This window comes from Eleutherodactylus coqui, chromosome 2 (genome assembly GCF_035609145.1).
Source record: "Eleutherodactylus coqui strain aEleCoq1 chromosome 2, aEleCoq1.hap1, whole genome shotgun sequence".
Taxonomy (NCBI): domain Eukaryota; kingdom Metazoa; phylum Chordata; class Amphibia; order Anura; family Eleutherodactylidae; genus Eleutherodactylus; species Eleutherodactylus coqui.
Window position 1 is genome coordinate 225,776,773 of NC_089838.1, and position 12,753 is coordinate 225,789,525.

The following is a 12,753-nucleotide window of genomic DNA, read 5'->3' on the forward strand; positions in this document are numbered from 1 at the left end:
GCGCACGATCGAGTTTTTGTATCTCGCCAGCGGTATGTCGCTATGATGCAGGAGGAAGAAGGCCGGGGATTTCGGAACCGAGTGGTCTGTGAACTTTGATATGATCCGCCAGACTTCGGACCAGAAGTTCGCTAATGCTGGGCACTCCCAGAACACGTGCAACAACGTGCCCCGTTCTGCACCGCACCTCCAGCACAGGTGCGAGACCGACGGGAATATTGTGTTGAGGAAGGAGGGCACCCTGTACCAGCGTGAGAGGATTTTGTATCCTGCTTCTTGTATCTTGCTAGATATAGAAGAGGAGTGCGTGATATTGTATATTTTCCCCCTTTCCTCTGTGGAGAGCATAATCCCGAGCTCTGTTTCCCATTTCTGTATGTATCCCGGGGGCGGTGTCTCTGGTTGTGAATTGAGTAGATTGTACATTCTGGAGAGTGTGTGTCTTGAAGGTCCCTCCTGAATGCAGGTGGTTTCGAATTGTGTTTTGGGGCGCGTGAAGGTGTTGGGTCGGGGGAGGGAGGTGAGGAAGTGCCGTGTTTGGATCGCCCTCCAGTGTGTCAGTGGTGCTCTGCCTGTCCCCCTTGCTAGTAGCGCGTCCACCGAGAGCCATTGGCCCTCCTGTATAAAGTGCTCTGCCCTGAATACACCCTCCGCGAGCCAGTTTCTCAATGCCTTGTCTTCGGTACCTGGAGGGAAGGCAGGGTTGCCCAGGATTGGGAACAATGGTGAGGGCTTAGGGGAGATGTTTGCTCTGGGGAAAGTTTTTGCTGCTACCGCCAATGTGGGGCCAATCGTGGGGTGGTTTGCTATTTCCGGGGGGATTCCTGTTTGTGCCCAGGGTAGAACTTTAAGCGGGACTGATGTAGCGTGCTGTTCAATCGTGACCCATTGTTTGGATACTAAGTGCCTGTGCCAGTCTACGATCCGTGTTAGATGAGCTGCCTGATAGTATTGCGTAAAGTTGGGAAGCCCCATACCCCCTTCATTTTTTGGTCTGGATAAAGTGCTACGTGCGATGCGGGTGGGCTTACCTGCCCACACGAATTTGGTCATCAGGGAATTTAGGTGCTGAAAGAATTGTTTCGGTATTTGGATAGGGAGGGCCTGGAGCAGGTATAGTACTCTGGGTAGGATATTCATCTTGATAATTGCCCCTCTACCAAACCATGAGAACAGGCCTTTCGTCCAGGAGTTGAGATCCTGTCTCACCCTGTTCAGGAGCGCTGGAAAATTAGCCGCATAAAGTCCCTCAACCTCTGGTGTCAGCTTAGTTCCTAAGTACTGTATGTGGTCACCTTTCCACGAGAAAGGGAAGGCGTCCTCCAGCTCTGTCGCCGTGGTCTGGGGTAATGATACATTAAGCGCCGCAGATTTGTTGTAATTAATTTTGAAATTCGATAGGGTGGAGTATTGGTTTACTTCTGCCATTAGATTAGGGAGCGATATTCGTGGGTTTGATATAAAGAACAGGAGATCATCTGCGTATGCCGCTATCTTATGCTCTGTGTCTGCTAGCTTGATTCCCTTAATATCCGGGTTGGAGCGGATGTGTCCTAATAGCGGTTCCAGGCATATGATAAAGATTAGGGGGGATAGGGGGCAGCCCTGCCTCGTGCCGTTATTGATCATGAATGGGGGGGAGAGCTGGCCGTTCACCTTGACCGATGCTGAGGGGTTGGAGTAAAGGCTTGCTAGCCAGGATAGCATGTTAGGGCCCAGCCCCACATGGGCGACCGTGGTGAACATAAAGTCCCAGTCTACTCTGTCGAACGCTTTGTCCGCGTCTGTGGAGAGTAGACTGATGGGGAGCGAGCTTTTTTTTTGCTATGTTGATCAGGTTTATGGCCTTCGTCGTGTTGTCTTTTGCTTCCCTGAGTGGGACAAAGCCCACTTGGTCTTCATGGATCAGGCCCTGTAGGAATGGGGAGATCCTGTTGGCTAGAATTTTGGCGAATAGTTTCAAATCTGTATTTAGCAGTGAGATGGGGCGGTAGCTCTGGCACTGCGATGGGTCCTTTCCTTCTTTTGGTATTACCGTGATGTGGGCTTTTAGGGTGTCCCTTGGAAGTTTATTCCCTGACGTAATTGCGTTAAATGCCCGGGTAAAGTGAGGGGACAAGACCTCTAGATACTTTTTGTAATATGTGAGCGTGAGACCGTCTGGCCCTAGTGCCTTCCCTGTGTTGGAGTCTGCTATGGCGTTTGCTAGTTCTGTTTGTGTGATCGGGACCTCCATCGCTTTTATGGCCTCACATGGGAGTTTGCCTAAATTGGAGTGTTGAAGATAGTCTCTCATTTTTTCTCGTCTGGCTGTCCTCTCCTGCTCTGACAGGGTGGGGGCCGAGTTGTACAGGGCCTGGTAGTAGTCCCTGAATGCTTCGGCTATCTGTTGAGGTGTATGGTGCATATGCCCGCCGCCGTTTGTGATGTGTGGTATGTATGTCCTGGCTCTGGTGGTGCGGAGTGCACGGGCTAGTGTGCGGCTGGGCTTATCCCCAAATTCGAAGAAGTGGCGTTTACATTTTGTCAGATTCGCCTTTGCTCGACCTAGACAGAATGAGCGGACCTTCTCTCTGAGCTGAGCTAGTTCTGTCCCCCTGTCGTTACTTGAGGATTTGTGGGTGCGTTCTAGCGTCTGGATCTGTGAGAGCAGTCCCTGGAGGTGTGCATTTCGCTCTTTCTTGATGCGGGATCCGAGGCTGATGCAAAAGCCACGGATGACACATTTGTGGGCTTCCCATATCATTGATGGGTCTACATCTGTGGTGTTGTGGGCGAAGTAGTCTTGCAGTGCCTCCTTAACTTCTTTGGAAGTAATCGGGTCATTGATCAGGGATTCATTTAAGCGCCAATGCCAAGCTCTGCCATACACATTGGGAAGCGTTATTGACATAGTGATCATGGCGTGGTCTGAGAAGGTGATATTGCCTATGTCCGCTGTGACTAGGGCGGGCAGGTTTGAGTGATGCACCAGGAAGTAATCTATCCTGGAGTATGTATTGTGGGGCGCGGAGAAGAACGTATAGTCCTTTGTAGAGGGGTGTAGGATCCTCCACGCGTCCACTAGTTGGTATTTGTGGAGTGTCTTTCGGATTCTACGATGTGCGGCTTGCGATAGGCAGCTACTCCCCCTAGAGGTGTCTATGTGTGGGTCTAATGGCAGGTTGAAGTCTCTCCCCAATATCAGGGTGCCCTCCTTGAACTCCTCTAAGTCCTCCAGGGTCCTCTCCAAGAAAGTCACCTGGTTGGAGTTAGGGAGGTAAACCGTTGCAAGTGTGACTGGAGTGTCGGCCAGCTTACCTTTAATGAAGAGAGATCTGCCTCCTGCATCAGCGCGCGTCTCCACGTGCTCCCACGGAACCGAATTGGCGATGAGGATCGATACCCCCTTAGACTTGGATTCGTGGTTCGTGCTGTGGTAAACGTTCGGAAACCTGGCATCACGGAACCTGGGGGCTGCGTCTGTCCGGAAGTGTGTCTCCTGTACGAAGGCCACTTGTGCTTTTCTTTTCCACAGGAGATGGAGAATGGAGGACCTTTTCTCCGGAACATTCAAGCCCTGTGCATTTAGGGACACAATCGTAAGGTTAGCAGTATCGGGTGGCATTTTTGACCTGGTTGAGGTTGGTGTACCGGTAGGTGCCGTTACGATGCCTCTGCGGTCAGAGGTGTGCCCCTGGGGATGGGTCCGTGGGGGAAGAGGGGAGGGGGGAGAGAGGGGGGAGGTACACACAGACAAAAACGTACACTAAAAAAAAAACAAAAAAAAACAAAAAAAAAACTTAACTGCTAGCGTAAAGCCAGCAGGGTACTATAAACTATTCAGAGGGCCTGTTCCTCTGAGAAACCAGTGCCCCTGAAACCCTACTCGGGGTAACGTGGCAGTGCGTAGGGTCCGAAGCGGCGCTACGGCACTCCAAACTCGTGCAGTGAAAGATAGAGGAGGCAGCGTCCTCTTCTATCTTGGTATTATGTAACAAAAAACAATATAAATGCTTGGCCTAGCCGCTTGGCCGCAATTTGCGCGTCCTACTCAGGGAGGAAAAAGAATGGTTATAAAGATAATGTCCATCTCGTTGCTTCTCTGCTCGAGGGTAGAACGGGTGGAGAAGTCCACTCCGGTGGGAGGGTCAAGTCGGTGGGTCATGTCCCGGTAACTGGTCTCGTGCCAGCGAACTCACCAGTCTTGGAGCCTTGGGGGTCAGCGGAGTCCTGGAAATCAGTCGTTTGTAGGAGCAAAGTCCATCGGGGTGGTCCAGTCCGGGACCTGAAACGCTGGCACTTCTAGGAAGGCGAACGCCCCCTCAAGGTCCGCAGGGGATCTGACTGTAAAGAGGCGGCCATGCCTGCGAAGAACCAGATGAAAAGGATGCCCCCACCTGTATGTCGCATCTGCTCCTCGGGCGGCCTCCAGTAGCGGGCGGATGAGCCTCCGGCAGTTGAGGGTCAGTCTTGAGACATCCGGTAGGATTGTAATTTCCGCCCCATCGAAGTTTACTGGGCCCCGTTCCCAGGCGAGTCGCTGAATCTCTTCTTTCTGTCTATAGAAATGGACGCGGCATATAACGTCCCTCGGGATGTTTGGGTTCCGTGTTCTCCCGCCCTGCAGGCGGTGGACTCTGTCCATTTCTATAGGCCTATCTTGGGGACGTTGCAGCAGTTTGTTGAAGATGATCGTCACGTACTCGTGCAATGCCTCTGTTGGTACGCTCTCGGGAATGCCTCTTAGCTTTAGATTGTTGCGTCTTCCTCTGTTCTCTATGTCATCAAGATGAAAAGTTAAATCTCTCAGCTGTTTTTGCTGCTTTTCCACCGTGATGCTAAGTTGTTGAAAGTCCACAGAGGATTCGTTCGGAGCCTGTTCCAGGGCGGTGACCCGGTCCGACAAGGTCTGTACGGTCTGATTAACTGCTGAAATGGCCCGTTCGTGCTTCTCTTCTAGGCGTTGGAGGTGTGACTCTAGGTCCGTTTTGGTTGGTAGGGCGCGGACCATGACCCATAGTGCCTGCAGGGTCTGGGTGACATCTAAAGGCGGTTCTGGGCGCTCGCGTTCTGGCGTTCCGCTTTCGCACTGCGAGGTCATTGTGGCCTGGGAGGGGGATCTGTGGTTCAAATCTTCCTTAGGGGGTGCTGCATTGTGGTGTGGGGAAGTTGAGCTCCCTTTGCTTAGGGTGCACCTGGGGCCCGTGGGGGTGCAGTACATTTGCTGCACGGCGTCTTCCTGCCTTCCCTGATCAGCTTCTCCTCCACTGCTGCAGGGCTTGTCTGGGCTCACACCGGGGTTTCTGCTGGCTGTGCTGCCTGTTAGTGCGGGGGGAAGGTCTGGTGCTTCCCCTGGACTCCGCTCCTTGTCCCCTGCACTGACCTTATTAGCGGAGCCTGGAGACTCCTGTGTGCGCTGGCTCCCCGCCTCTCCTCCGCTCCGGAGTGCCTGCTCCACGTGCGCTCCCGGCGCCATGTTTGCTGGGGACTTCTCCGTTCCGGCTTGGGCAGCGGCGCCCGCTCCGTGCAGGTAACGCTTCATCTGGGTCCCGGCGGCTGTCGGAGGTTCTCCCCTCTTCTTCCCTGCTTTTCTAAGCATTTTGCCGAGGTTTGGCTTCTGGTATCCGGCTATCTGTATGGCAGCGGCTGCGGAGCTAAATGCCGTGCGCCCTCACTCTCCCATTGCCTGGCCACGCCCCCATTTCCTCCCCATTTTCAAAGAATCATAACTTTTATTTATGCATCCATGTAGCTGTCTGGTGGGGTTTTTGCAGCAATAATGACAGGATGGCTTTATTCTATGAGTCAATATAATTGCAATGACACAAAAGTTATGTGTTTTGTTTTTTTTTGCTGCACTGCTTTTAAAAAATAATTTTAATCTTTTCCAAAGCTATTTTATTTTCTGCCGCCATCTTCCATCTTCTGATAGCAATAACTTTTTTATTTTTCAGTCAACATAGTTGTGTTGCAGATATTTTCTTGCGTGACAACCTGTAGTTTCTATTGGTACCACTTTGAAATACATATGACTTTTTGATCTTTTTTTTTTTTTAATTGAATTTATTTTTGGAGACGGAATGACCAAAAATGCACAATTCTGGTGTTGTGGGCTTTTTTTCTGACGATGTTCACCATGTGGGATAAATAATAATAATTACTTTAATTGATCAGATTTTTACGGATGGAGCAATTCAAAATATTTTTTTAAATGATTAGAAATATAATCGTTTTTTTAACTTTTATTTTTTTAATAATAAAAGTTTTTGTACTAATTAAGAAAAATTGTACCCACAGGAGACTTGAACTTGTGATTGTTTAATCACTCCTGCAGTATATTGTAATACCATAATATTGCATTATACCTCCATCTGACAGGTAGTCTATCAAGCACGCCACAAGCATGGCTTCAAAGGCATTCTGCAATGGCACTCGGCTGCCATGGCAAGCAAACCGCACCCCACAATCTCCTCACAGGAGGGGCGCTGGATATTCGGGACCTCCGAACTCCAATCGGGGACATTTAAATGCTGCTGTCAGAATTAAAAAACGCAATCAGTCAAAGACCGCCCACACTCACATGGTATGGAGCGGGATCAACTCCTGATCCTGCTTATACAAACTTCGAACATTTATGACAAAACTGTATGTTAAATGTGTCTGACTTCATTATTTCACTGTATAGTTAAAGGGGATGGGTGATAAAAGTCAATCTTGGTAAAGCCCTTTTAAACCTTATAACCTGATATAAAGGCATACTCCCATCACAAAATGTTAAATGGTATATCACTAGGATGTGCCATAACATGAAGAACAAACCTTTGGGATTCCTTTTAGTCCTGAGAAAAAATGGTTTCCAATTACTATAATTATACTTATTGACATGTTTTTTGTACTGTCATTTTTATTATATTTACATGTACATTTTTTCCCTCAGGGTTACATTATGAACTCTCCCCAGGTTGCCTCCAATAATTCTAATGTAATGTTTGCATTACGACCAAGCACAGCGTTAACACAATACCAAAATGTGCAAACATTCACTGCATCAGGTATGAATTCATTTTCACTATTTTACATTTTGTAATGGTTTTAGACAATCTAATAAAATTTATACATTTCAATAATGTCCTAAATTGCCCCCTTTTTTAGTGCAGATTGCATGGCTTCCTCAAGTACCTTGCACTTAAGAGCTTAAAGCCTATGTACACCTTTAAAATCACTTTACAGCATTAAGCCAGTCCATAAAATAAAGTAACTTTTGCAGTAGGCCTTGATTGAAAATTGCCTATTGTTTTTATTCATACCGCTACTATGTAAGCCTAAACGTTTTAGTGGTAACAGCAACAAAGTCTGTATAGTCTAATTCTGCAGTCATACCAGTCCCCCTACTTTCTGGTAACCCACTGAATGTTAACATAAGGTTGGGAACAAATGGAAGGCAGTAGGACTGCAGGATTAGACTCTACAGAGCTGTAGAGCCAAAATGGTATGACATTTTTAATTAAGACCTAGTGCAAAGTTAGGCCTCAGTCACACGGGCGTTTTCTCCCGCGATTTGCGGATCGCATAACGGATGCGCATCCGCAAATCGTGTGACCGGGGCTGACGATTCACTGAAAAATCTGCACCTAGCAGCATTTTCAGCGAAACGGCCCAGCAATGAAAGCAATGGGCTGCCGGCAAGCGCTGGATGAATTTTTGGGGAAGGGCTTAAAATATAAGCCCTTCCCTGAAAACCATCCTGAAAATGTGTAAAAATAATACTCACCTTTTTCCTGCAGCCGGAGTTCAGCCGCGTCCGGCTGGCAGTTCTCCTGAACTGCTCTCTGTAGTATTCAGCAGGCGGGGATTTAAAATCCCCGCCTGCTGAATGGGCTGCCTCTGATTGGTCACAGCCCTCACCAATCAGAGGCAGCTCTCACGCACCGATTCATGAATTCATGAATGGGTGAGTGAGTGCTGCCTCTGATTGGCTGAGCGCAGGGACCAATTAGAGGCAGCTCTCAGCTGTCATTCAATATCAGTTAAACAATTAAAGGGGTTCGGCCACCCCACCCCCCCTTCCTGACAAAAAAATCCATTACATGGGCTTAAAATTAAATTAAATTGAATACTCGCCTATAGTATATAGAGAACCAAAGGATTGGAGCTGTAGTAGATAAGAGGAGATGGGCCTTCAGCCTCACTGGTGAGGATGATATCTAATATAAAAAAGCCTTCAGGCTTTTTCTTGCACCGCACTGATTTTGGTGTGATTAGTTTTTTTACATTCTAACCACCATGTAAAATCATAAAATTTGAGTTTGATGCATTGAGCAACTGACAGGCCAGATCAAAGTTCCTATGTTAAAGGGGTTGTCCCGCGGCAGCAAGTGGGTCTATACACTTCTGTATGGCCATATTAATGCACTTTGTAATGTACATTGTGCATTAATTATGAGCCATACAGAAGTTATAAGAAATTTTTCACTTACCTGCTCCGTTGCTAGCGTCCTCGTTTCCATGGAGCCGACTAATTTTCGCCGTCTAATGGCCAAATTAGCCGCGCTTGCGCAGTCCGGGTCTTCTTCTTATCTCAATGGGGCTCCGGGTAGCTCCGTGTAGTTCCGCCCCGTCACGTGCCGATTCCAGCCAATCAGGAGGCTGGAATCGGCAATGGACCGCACAGAAGCCCTGCGGTCCACCGAGGGAGAAGATGCCGGCGGCCATCTTCAGCCGGTAAGTAAGAAGTCACCGGAGAGCGGGGATTCAGGTAAGCGCGGTGCGGATTTTTCTTTAGGTCCCTGCATCGGGGTTGTCTCGTGCCGAACGGGGGGGGGGGGGTTGAAAAAAAAAACCCGTTTCGGCGCGGGACAACCCCTTTAAGTCTAGCGGCCCTGTTTTGCTTTAGTCAACAGCGCCACTAGGGAGAGTCAGGGCTCCTTTACACAGAGAGTCTCAGCCCAATATCGGCCTCGCTATTTATGTGGAACCCCTTTATATGTGAGGCGTTTTCACATGAAAACAGCCTCGCTTCTCTGCGGGGCTGAAGAAATTCCCCGGCGTGGCTGTCACAGCCGTGACAGGGCATTGTCATATTCTCCCATCGTTTTCACTGGGGCCCGAGCTGCTGCTGCTGCTGCTGGCAACGCAATGTCATGCAGGGAAACGTCGCAAATGTGAATGAACTTATTTTATGTTCACGTAGCAAACATCAAGTCTACTAAGTATATGTAAAATGAGGGACAATATCATCCCCAGCAGTGAGGATGAAACCCCTCGTCGTCTTACCTACTACAGCTCCCCATCCTTTGTCTCCTTTTTTTTCCTTTATTTATGTGGCCCTTGTCTGCTGGGTGTAGTTAGCATTCAAGCTCAGAAGTATTTCACTGGCCTCGGAAAGTAGGTTATGGCCATATACCCTTATACTGCTTAGCTGCCCTTTTATATGAGGTCTCACTGCTGCTTTCACCTAGTATTTTGAGGAGTAACTGATCTGTACAGAAGCAGTCTAGATCATGTTATACAAGGTAATCATGTCACATCACCAGGAATGTTTTAATCAGTATGAAATATTTTTCCACTTTTCCCTTGTCCAAACCTGGGGTGCATCTTACAGTCCGAAAAATAGGGTTCATCCAAAATATGGTACATCCACTGAATAATAAAAATGAAGTAACCATTTCTTATGGTTATATTGTGAAGGTATACATAGCTTGTAATGAGCACAGGTCCATAATTCTCATGGCATGTACTTTGTTTTGTTAGTTTCCATAGTAGTGTATTTGTTGATCACAATATTTTACTGTTATAAAATCTGAAAACACTATTATTACTAAGGTTCTGATCATATTTGAAATAATAGATTCATGCTTTATATCCATAATGAATATGACACATCTGTTTTGAGTAGTTTTAACATTTAGAAACAGGTTTCCATTTTATCTTTTACCATGCTACCACGAAAGAGAGAGAGAGAGCTCTCGAATTTTAGGAAAAGTTCGACTCGAATAACGCGGACTCGAGCATTTGGGTGCTCTCTCATCTCTAGTGGTAGTCTTTTGATCAGCAACCCAGTCAATCACCTGCTTGCTGTACAGCTATCACTGTATTTGGAATTGGAAGCAGACAGCTCTGTACACTTTGCACTGGCCAGGATTGTAATATGTACATCATATTCATTAGGTGCTAGTCTGCAAAAATGTTAATCTGTTGAAGAAAGCTCACTTACAGAATTAGTTCAATTGATATTTCATACATATCTTATAATGTTATTAATAAAATGTGCCTTTTAGTAGTTTATGGGTTGGAAATAATGTTTATGTCTACATTCTTTATGACTGTCCAAGTGGTTTGTGGTAAACCTAGTGTATTATATTTATTACAGGAAGTTCTACTCCATTAGTCCGGCCACTGCAACCTTTACCCCAATTCCGCCCTGTTTCATCTCCAGCAAGGACAGCTCCCACTTTTATGCATAGACCTCCTCCTCCAGTCCCATCGATGACGCAAAATGTTAACCACCTAGTACCAGGACTTCAGCAGCCTTTACTACTGCATAACCAGAAAACCCAACAAACTATATTTATGCAAAATGCAGCAGGTATCAGAATGAATTTAAAAACTGAGATGAAAACAAATTCCACACATTTTGAGCCTATATTACTTCTGATATAGCATAATGGGAACAGCAATAATGATACACACTTACACGTTTCATAAGGGAGAAAAGTGGTTTGTTAAAGTGTACCTATTGTTTAAAGCACAAAAGAACTAAACAAAAAGCAATCACTCATCAGGCAGCTATACATATCTTTTCTGGGTAGTGCATCTGGCCTTCATATATTTTTCCCTTCCTCTGCTGTGTTTTTCTATTTTTGCAAGCCTCATGGAGGCATGTTACATTGAATGCCATATAACTGTGGGTATTCTCCTGTAGTAGTTGTGCTTCTAAGAAGCAATGCCGTGCCTCATAGAGGCATGATATAGTGCCTACAAGTCTGTAATACAAGTGCCGCATTGACTCCGAGTTCACAGCATTGCTTTATGTGAAGCCTTAACCCATTAGTGCCTGCCAATACACCTTTTTACGGTGGGCCACTGATGGGCTTTAAACCTGCATCAATGCTTTCCTGCAGTGTTGCAGATTTAGCATGGCAAGGGTGTACTGTGCTCGGAAGAGCTGAGGTTTAGCTGTCAACTGAAAGCCCAGCTTTTGATCTAACTGCCAGGATCATAGAAACCGTCAATCAAGGCTGTTCTACCCCTCATATGCCACACTCAATAGTAACTGTGGCATTTAAGCGGTTCACATGGGGAGGGGGCTTTCTCCGTCACCCACTCGCATCCCCACAATGCAATCGCAGGATGCTGAAGCAATCCTATGGCATCCGGAGGTCTGACGAAGTTCTCTGTGTCTGCTATGTAAGCAAGACTAGAAGACCCTGCCGTCATAGGCATAGTACAATACACTATGTAAGTAATGCAGTGTACTGTGCTAACGATCACAATTGCATCTTCAGCTTTCCTTGAAGGACTAAACAATGGTGTTAAAAAAAAAATTAAAGCATTGCACTAATTTTGACCTGCAATCAGACTATGGCCGCCTGCAGATCTCTGCAATTTTGCTCATGAGATGCCTGAGAATCAGTGATGCTGTTTCTTGCAAAAACATCACTGCTGCTTGCGATTTTCTTGCGATAGAGAATAGGAATTACAAATATTAAAAACGCATTGCATCGCACGAAAATCTCTTTGCGGTAAAAAGGAGGCTCCATAGGGAAACATGGAAGTTAGAAAAAAAAACAAAATGCTGAAATATAGGGCATGCTGCGATTTATTTTTTTTTTAATTTTTTTTTTTTTTTTCTTTTTTCTTCCACTCCACATCACATGGATGAAAATATCAGAAATGGGAATGAAACTATTGAAAGTCATTAGTTTCCTAATTCTGCCTTTTCAATCTGTCTTACATGCGAAAATCACACAATTTTATCGCAAGTGTGAAGGCCCTTGTAGTGTTTTACACTAGGCGGATTTTTTTTTAGAGACTGAGATAGTCTCTAGATATTCACAGAGAGTCTATAGGCTGGAAAAGGAGAATAACTGGCTGCTGCTCGTATTTCTAACATATACTACTACATATTTCATATATTCACATAGTCTGTTAGGCTGAAAAAAGACAAATGCCCATCCAGTTCAGCCTGTTTCCACCCTCCCCTTGCTTGTCGATCCAGAGGAAGGCAAAAAACCCCAATGAGGCAGAAGACCATTTACCATGAAAAACAGTTATAATAATAGGTACACTTTAAAGCTCCATATTGCTTGGGATGATGTGAGGGAGAGTCAGGACATTTCTTAATTGTGTAAAATCTAAACGCAAAACTCTGAATGTTTTTTTATCCTTAAAGCAAATATTGGACGAAATGAAAATGTGTTAATGGAAAAGCGCCCATCTCCTGTTGAGTTGACTAATGTTTCCCCAAAAAAGCCAAAAACCAACGAGAATATAACAGATAAAAGGACGACTGCAGCATCTACTACAGCATCGAACCCAATGTCTTCAACTGCGCTACCACAAAATATCCCTTCTAAAGGTATTTTAAAACATCCTTTAATTCTTTTGGCTTATGTATTTTTTAGTAAAATAAGGGTTGAAGGGAATCTTGTCAGCTTGAACATGCTGTCCAAACTGCAGGCAGCATGCTATGGGGCAGGGGTGAGCTGAGTAGATTGATATAGAGTTTTATGGGGAAAGATTCAGTATAACTTGTATTCTATTCCTTTAAAC

General features: G+C 46.1%; 1 protein-coding gene across 1 annotated transcript in view; it reads left to right on the top strand.

Moving 5' to 3' along the window:
* Positions 1–12,753, top strand: part of ZNF280D (zinc finger protein 280D) — an 85,716-nt gene that overhangs the window by 31,319 nt on the left and 41,644 nt on the right. The window contains exons 5-7 of the mRNA XM_066592554.1: positions 6,920–7,034; positions 10,352–10,567; positions 12,374–12,559. Of these exons, the coding sequence (XP_066448651.1) occupies positions 6,920–7,034; positions 10,352–10,567; positions 12,374–12,559 (517 nt within the window). The remainder of the gene's footprint in view (positions 1–6,919; positions 7,035–10,351; positions 10,568–12,373; positions 12,560–12,753) is intronic.